The sequence below is a fragment of the Diachasma alloeum genome, unplaced genomic scaffold (assembly GCF_001412515.2).
Source record: "Diachasma alloeum isolate Michigan unplaced genomic scaffold, Dall2.0 Dall_scaffold_00297, whole genome shotgun sequence".
Classification (NCBI taxonomy): Eukaryota; Metazoa; Arthropoda; class Insecta; order Hymenoptera; family Braconidae; genus Diachasma; species Diachasma alloeum.
Genome location: NW_021680436.1, coordinates 44,053 through 52,898, shown reverse-complemented (window position 1 = coordinate 52,898; position 8,846 = coordinate 44,053). Strand labels below are relative to the sequence as shown.

The 8,846-nt window shown below is 38.1% G+C and overlaps 1 protein-coding gene across 1 annotated transcript; it reads right to left on the bottom strand.

The window, feature by feature from the left end:
- Window positions 1-2,139: 2,139 nt before the first annotated feature.
- LOC107039342 (upstream activation factor subunit spp27-like) lies at window positions 2,140-2,669 on the bottom strand. The gene is made up of 2 exons (XM_015258909.1): window positions 2,572-2,669; window positions 2,140-2,437 (listed from the first exon to the last, which is right to left on the bottom strand). The coding sequence occupies exons 1-2, from the start codon at window positions 2,667-2,669 to the stop codon at window positions 2,140-2,142; spliced, it is 396 nt and encodes a 131-aa protein (XP_015114395.1).
- Between the last annotated feature and the right edge of the window lie 6,177 nt (window positions 2,670-8,846).

The window sequence follows — 8,846 nt, the reverse complement described above, 5'->3', positions numbered from 1 at the left end:
TCAATATACAGAGCAGAGGAGAGTTAATTCTTCAATAATTAGTGCCTATAGCTCTGATGCAGTTGGAGAAGCTGTTACCCATTTGTTTTTCCATCAAGTTTCGCCTTGGAAAATTTTTATCGGTCAGAAGAAGATATTTCTCTTGTGATAGTCAGTATTGAAACCTCTGGAACAGCAAAGGGAGTGTTTCAGCTATTCGTTGAACTTCAGAAACTGGTTTAAAGAGATAATTTTGAAGCAATAATTTTTATGAAAGTAAAATGATAAGAATAACTTGAAAAATCATCGTAACTTTTTTACAAATCAAATGTTCAGATAGTGCTGAGTGTCATTAAGACCTGAATGTCGTAAAAACTTCCAACGCATAACTCTCGAGAAAATGAAATACATATGAGACTTCCTTTCAATCAATTAGTGAATAAAAGGGAGCAATAAGTTCCTTTGTCAGTAGAATAATAATGGATTTCTGGAATACTTTCCTACCCTGTTGAAAATAATTCTTCACGTAGTTTTGGAATTTGTAAATTCTTCTTTACTAATTTTTTTTTCCCAGTTACATTTTGAAAATGTTATCAATGAGCTCCGAGCAGATAATGTGAGTTTCTTCAAGAACTATTCTGCTCTTCGTGCACTCCTTCTGCCAACTTTTTTTTTCCATTCAGAGATATAATCATCTTTAATAGCTTCCCGAGATCCATATTGTCTGCCAAGATGCCTCCAGCTAGTGTGCCTTCTCCATATCATCCAGGCCAAGGTCTGTCGTTGGTAGTCGTTTACTTCCAATAACTTTACTTCCAATTCTGCGAACATCGCTACGCTCATTCTGGCTTCCTCGTTGAGGATTTTGCCCATGTTTTGCTGGTCTTTTGATTTTGGAAAAGGGGGGTGGGGAGGTCATTTTCTGATGCTCCTATTAGTTCTTCTGGCATTTTCTGCTTTTTTCTTGGCTCTTCATTAACTTTGGACGTCGTGAATGATCGCCATTGAGACTTTGGAGATCTGATTCATCGTTTGAGTCGTAAAAAGTTCCTAGCAAGTCAGAGTTGGTTTATGTAGTTGATTCGCTACTGTCAAAGTCGGGCCTGCCATTTTCTCAAGCTTGTTAGAGCATGTATGGTCCGGGGATAAAGGTTTGTTAGAGGCAAATGCCTCTGAAATTTTACTTTCTTCGAATAGCTCTTCATGAAGCTCTTCCAGCTTTGTTCTTATTTTAATGACCGTCGGGAGCAAACGTTCATGGATTCCAAGAATAATGGCCATTTTTAGTTAGAACTGAATGGAATTTTGAGTACTGAATATGAAAAATGAGGAATACTGGATGAAGGTCAGGAAATGCTTCCTTAAATTCGGATTGAAGAGAACCAGAGCATTGAACAAAAACCAGAGAGCACCATGCCTGGCTGGAACCCCTCATCTAATTGTGAGATAGAAAATTCTACGACATACGATGCAAAAAAACACCAGGACATAAAGATTGACCAAGTTAAATTAACACTCCGTTGGTCAAGCCTCAGAAAAATTTGAAAAAATTTGACATCTCATTTTGAAGTGTCTAGAATCCCTCTCAATGAAAACCTCCATCGAAAATAAGATGGACAGTAAGATTTTGAAATTTTTATGCCGACACTCCGGGCGATGTACCGTGTATAAGGCGAATTTTCTGAAAAACATGCCAACTTTGAGCTTGAATATATAATTGAAGGTAACACTGAGGATTAAAAATTTCACGGAACTTATTCAAGTATACGATCCAGATCACTGCTGATTTTTTCAGATTTTTCCTAGATCTTTCAAATTTATCACTATGCCGATTTAACATGGTGCGGCGCGGCGCTCTACGCACGACCGACGACGTTCGTAACTTTGGTGCGACCAACGGAGTGTTAATCAAATTCTATAAACATCAGGAATTAGAATGAGAGTCTGCTGACTATATCGTTATAAAAACCTCCGAAACGTCTAGAACCGAAGCATAGTTCTCCACAGAACCAGCCTTCACATACGTAACAATCAAAAACTCGACCCCAACGACCACTATCCATCTGAAGTAACTGTCGAAGGAAATTTAGTTTGAATATTAATGTGTATAATTTTTATTTTTATTTTTTTTTATTTATGCTTTTTTTTCAGCGGTACAATTCAGATGTCATTGTCTTGCTTCATTCTGTGACAGTGATTTTTAAGATATTCTGAGATACCCAAGACTCTGAAACGCTCCTCTCCGATAACCTTCATAAACTCTCCGTCGCAAATGGCAAACATCATATTAAGAGGAGCATAGAGATTCCTCTCTTTGATGACGTCCCAGCTCTTCTTAACTACTTCAAATCGAGTCATTTGTTTCACACCAACTATTGCAGCTAGTTCGGGTGACAAAGTGAAGAGTCGTTTACCACGCTTACGCTTGCCAGCTACTTTCTCTCCCCATTCCATGATTCTCCAAATTCATCCCAATCATTATCGCTCTCACTGTCGCTGTCGCAGTCACTTTCATCACCTTCAGTGGTACTTTCTCCGGTGTCCACAGATTTTTCTTTACGTTTGATGGCTACTTTTTTTGGATGAGCTCACTTTGCTGGCTTCTCTTCTTCCTTCTCATCTTCTGGTGAGCTCTCTTCATCTTCGTCTCCTTCAAAATAATAGTCCATGTCAAGATCCTCTTCCTCCATTTTATCTCCAAAGATATCAATATCTATCTTCCCTTCAGTGTGCTGATGGCTAATATTTAGGGTTCGACAGATTATTCTCACGATGAGGTGGTTTAGTTGCTAGGGTACTGCTTGACTAAATGTGATGTTCCAAATTTATGGGTGTTTAAAAAACCACTTTTGATTGTCAGGAAGCAGGTATTTCAAGTGACTAGATTTTTGGTGAAGTAAGGTAATGATTGCCAAGCTTTCTATTAGATTTTTCAAAATATTTCCATATGGATTTCAACTCATTTCATTGCAGGTATTAAATGATTTATATTGTTACTTTGTAGCTATTCGCACTGGCGCGATAATTAATTTAATGATGCTGATTGAATACAGAACAGTTATTCTGGGGCTTTTTGATGCTTCAGAGCCTTGTCCTCGAGTGCAAAATGGTATCTAACTTTTTATTTCTATATTTCTTAGCTACACAGAAATTCCAGACTGGGCTGAACCTTGAATAAAATATTTCGAAAGCTCTACGGACCATTCTCTTTTGATGGCCACTACCATCAAACATTTTTTCCCACATGTTTTCTTAAGAATTGAATTTTCAATTAGAAAATTATCTTCCACAGAGGTCACAACGAAGCTTATATATCTGAGTATATCGACTATTTATTCGAGTATATCGACTTATATCCCACCGTGGTTTGCCCTCAATGCTGGAATACTAAAATTTTTCGACTGTTCTATAATTATCAGGTCTGAAGCTTCTTTCCATTATCAATTGAATCTTCAGCTACTCATCCGATCATTCCTCAGGGATTGGACCCATTGAATCCCATCATCGTCCATCTCGCCGAGTCTTTATGAATGTTCGTCTGTGTATATGTCCGTCTTGTACATGTCCGGTAATATGTATGTCCAGTTGTGTGGATGTCCGGTTATCTATAGGGTATGGAGAATAGAGGCCCCTCTAGTCTCCATGCTATAGGGGAGGATGTGCCTGTACCGCTCAGCAGGTAATACCGCTCATGCGACTCACTCACCGCTCACTCCGCTCAATGATTTCCATTGAAGTTATGGGAATGGTATGAATCTTTTCATTTGCTGATGACAGCTTTCGTATGTTGAATGTCACTTACATATGACCCCCATATGACCCCTATGCCCCTCATACGACCTTCGTATGGCCCCCATATAACCTTTACATGACCGTCATGGGAACCTTACATGACCCTTATAGGAGCCTCATATCGCTCCCATATGACCCTTTCATGATTCCTATATGACCCTTATACGACCCTCATACGAGCCCTATGGAGCCTCATATGGCCTCCGTACGACTGACATTTCCCCTTAGGTGAGCCTGGTTTTGTGTATTCCCGTCTCTATGGATGTTCGTTTGCGTTGATGTTTATTTGTGCGTATATCTTTCGCATAACGCATTTATTATTTGAATGTTTGAGGATGACCATTCCGCCCTTCAGAATAAATTCACCTCTCCGGTTGGGCTTAGAGAATGTTGCGAATCGAAATTACAAATTTCCGATCATATTCGATTTTCTTGGCAATAGAAAATATATGTGTACGTCCACGTGAAAAGGGCCCACTTTGTCGCATCTAGTTTCCGAGATATTCACGTTTTTCTCTCCACATCTCCCATTTAAACCAATGTTGAATTGTTTTTTTGATCGTCTATGCTGACGCCAGTTTTCATTCTATCGGGTTGATTTTGGGCTCAAAATGTGAGAAATCTGATCAAGATTATCGGAACATACATAACTCCAATACCGTCAAAGTAGGCCCTTTTCATGTGGACGTCCACATATATTATTCCTCAACATGTAACCCATTTTCTCAGATTCACCATAAAATTTTAAGAATGAAAAATCGATTGAAATATATGAATATAACCACACCATAAGAAATATTTGACCCCTAAAGGTGAATTCAGCTGCGAAATAATAAATAGTAACAACTCAAATTCGACATTCTCGTTGATTGTGCAAAACTCCCAGAAACTTTTGTCTCTCTTGTGGCTGGAAAAATCTTCAACATCAATTGTCCTTTGATATTTTTCCTTGAAAATACTCTAAGAATTCGATATTCAATAGAATGTGAAAAATCGAATTATTATTCCACAGAAAACAAATTCAAATGTTTCAAAAGAATACTATTGATGTCATACATCGATCGTGTTTGGATTTATCCTGAAATTTCTTGAAATTATCACCAATTTCCTTCATTTTTATATAATATTTTTGGGAATTAACAATGTTTTCCATAGAATTTCGCAACCCTCTCCATCATATTTTGATGAACGTCAATGATTCTCTTTTTCTTCACTCCGATTTTTGCCGCAGAGCAACTGAATAAGTGCTTTCATAGTTCCAGTGAGTTACTACCGGCGACGAAATCCATCTAACATTTGACCATCTTGTCGCATGAATAGACGATGCGATACCTTTCCGTTCGTGTGTTGAACGATATATGCTAGATAGATAGTAAATAATAATGTAACGTTAACAGGATTTAACGTCTGTCGAGGGTGAGGAATTCAATATTCAACCTTCTACGACCTTCAAAATAGTCGGGGGAATTGGTTTCCGGCCACATCTTTGACCAGTTGCCGTCATTGTCAGAAGTTGTTGCCATCCGACTAGTGCCACGAGAAGCTCCCGCATCAACGCAGAGGAATCTCTGCCATAGTTCTCAATGATACTATTGAGTTTGGGGAGATTGATTCTGACACTACTGCCAGGCATCAATTCAACCTGTATATGGATAAATGACTATTTATAATACGAATCTACCAACGGTATCATGAAGTAATACCATTTCGTTGTCGCTGGAAGGTTCTAGCTCATTGACAGCGGCTTCAGAATGCGCCGATCCATTGCGCAGGGTACAGGCATTGTGCTGGGAAGGTGGATGAGTTATCTCACCATCATTGGTTTGAGTTACTGGCAGAACAACAACTCTCTCACTTCGATCCGCTACCAGAGGGGTCACATTCACCGTTCTTTGTGAAGAAGAGATAGGGCGTTGTGGAGTGATTGAATGAAGGACGGTGTTTTGCACTTGAAATCCCAATTTCGGAAGGTTTAAATCGACAACATGCTCGCATTGATCCCCAACAGTGAGTGTATTGTCGGGTGATGGAAGAGGTAAAACAATCTGAGCGTTCGTCGAAGCACCTGGATCCGAAATGATGTTCATTGTTGACACGTCGCCCTGTTTAGATATCTCACAGGCTCCAGCACTTGTTACATCAGATGCGGCAGTAGAAAGGTCGATGATGAGTATCTCAATATTGCGTGGTCGCACGTATGGGAGGAAATTATTCTCATGTCCTTCACTTTTGACGTGTTGCTCGGGTTCATTCATATTCGTACGAAAGAAAAAGAACAGACCGGGAATATGAATTTAAAAAATTCAACTTTTTATGTCACCCCGGTGCTTCAATCTCGACTCATCGCACGGAGTGAAATAAAATATTGTAGAATATTGTACATTAGAGCACTAGGGTGTTAATTTCGTTGTCAACGAATGTGAGTACAGAACTCGCCTTCGGCTCGTCCTGTAAACTCCACATTCGTCGAAAACGAAATTAAGGCCCTAGTGATCTAATGTACTATTATTAATTTTTTTCATTTGAAGAATAATTTTTTTTATCATTTTTTTCGAAAAACGAAAAAAAAACATCAATTTTCAAATGAAAAATAAGAAAAAAAATTCCAATTGGAGGATTTCCCTCCCTAAGGTAATTTTATCTGAGAGGTTTTGTCCGGGAGATTTCGTCCGGAAAATTTAAGAAAAGGGGCATTTTGTCCGGGAAATTTTGTCCGGGGCTGGAAAATTCCGACTACCGACGCGAGTCACTCAGACTTCAAGATCTACTCAATTTTTTTCTCATTGAATAGTCTTTTATGGCAAACAATTAACAAAAAAAAACACATTCCTCTAGAATTAATGGAAAACTTCAATTTAAATTACGATTTTTCACTACTCATTTCCGTTCATAAAACAATTATAGCAGCATTATCAATTTTTTTATCTCTTTTTTGTTCTTCATAATTTCCGAAAGACTTGAGAGAAACTGATGCTACGTTACTTCGACAATGACGGAAGATTCTTTTATTATCAAAAGTGGAAGGGAGGAAACCAATTCGGTGTCCCAGAGAGAAGGAAAATGTGGAATTCATTCTCTGGGAATGCTATAGATTATCGAGTAATGTTAGCATCTCCCTCTTTGAACTCATTGTACTTCATGTTAAAACTTCTGATGCCGGTATTGTCGACAACTGTGGATCGTGAACTGCACGGATAATGATCACTTCAAGAGAAAATTTGATAAACAATTTTGGTTGGAAATTTCATCAGCTTCAAAAAAGGTCCTTCCAACTTGCCTTCCAAAATGATAATGAAATAAATGATCCCGAAATATCTACATAACAACTCGCTCATCCACGTCGAGTGTGCGTAAGAAAGAGGCCAGGAGGCTCCATTTTTTCTATATCGAAAGCTGTTTTGGAAAACTATCGATTGTTTTATGTTGCATTGATAGAACAGGCCACATCACCGGGTTCCATACAAATATTTGAGGTCCGTGAAGTGGGGACCCCACTTGGTTGGATTTGAACCAAAATTTCATACTTGATAGATTTTGAGCTACTCGTGATAGTAGTAACGTTTTTCTTGTTTGTAGGAACTATTCCATAGTTAGAGCTGGAGTGACATTGGATTCTCGTCTGCAATCGTTTGTAGTTGATTGTAGTTCTCGAAATTTCACGATCGGAATCGTAATAAACGTTCAATCGATTTTTTCTAACAGTTGGGAACTATTTCATAGTTGTATTTGAAATGACGTGGGATTCTTATCTGCAATCGTTTGTAGTTGATTGTAGTTTTGGAATTTCCGCGATCGGAAATCAAATGAGCGTCCAATCGATTTTTGGAGACCAAGTAGGAACTGATTGAAAGCTATTGCCAGAATGAGCTCGGATTCCTGTCTAAAATCGTTTGTAGTTTTTTGTAGTGCTCACAAATTTCCAATGCACCGAGAAAAAAGGGTGGTGTAGAGTTGAGATATGTAGAAGAATTCGTTTGTAGGTGTTTCTAATGGTGAAAAAAATCAAAAAGAAAAGAAGATCTTTATGAACCAACGTTCATACTCTATTGTAGTTTTGGAATTTTTCCAATCCAAACTTAAACGAGCATCCAATCGATTTTTGGAGCCCAAGTAGGAACTTGTTGACAGCTATAGCCAAAATGGGCTCGGATTCCTGTCTAAAATGGTTTGTAGTCGTTTCTAGTACTCACATATTTTCAATGCACCGAGAAAAAAGGGTGGTGTAGATTTCGGATACGTAGAAGAATTCGTTTGTAGGTGTTTCTAACAGTGAGAAAAATCAATAAGAAAAGAAGATCTTTATGAACCAACGTTCATACTTAATTACTAATCAATTGTAGTTTTGGAATTTTTCCAATCCGAACTGAATTGAGCGTTCAATCCGTTTTTGAAATACAGTTAGGAACTATTCCATAGTTAAAGCTGGAATGACATTGGATTCTCGTCTGCAATCGTTTGTAGTTGATTGTAGTTCTGGGAATTTTACGATCGGAATCATAATAAACGTTCAATCGATATTTTTTCAACAATTAGGAACTAGTTCATGGTTGTATTTGAAATGACATGGGATTCTTATCTGCAATCGTTTGCAATTGATTGTAGTTTTGGAATTTTCGCAATCGGAAATCAAATGAGCGTCCAATCGATTTTTGAAGACCANGATTCTTATCTGCAATCGTTTGTAGTTGATTGTAGTTTTGGAATTTTCGCAATCGGAAATCAAATGAGCGTCCAATCGATTTTTGGAGACCAAGTAGGAACTGATTGAAAGCTATAGCCAGAATGAGCTCGGATTCCTGTCTAAAATCGTTTGTAGTTGTTTGTAGTGCTCACAAATTTCCAATGCACTGAGAAAACGGGGTGGCAGACAGTTGAAATATGTAGAAGGATTTGTTGGCAGTTGTTTAGAACAATGAAAAAAATCGAAAAAAATGAAGAACCTTATAAACCAATGTTCATACTTGATTGTTGTTTCGGAATTTTTCCAATGCGAACTGAAATGAGCGTTCAATCCGTTTTTGAAATATAGTTAGGAACGATTTTATAGTTAAAGCTGGAGTGACATTGGATTCTCA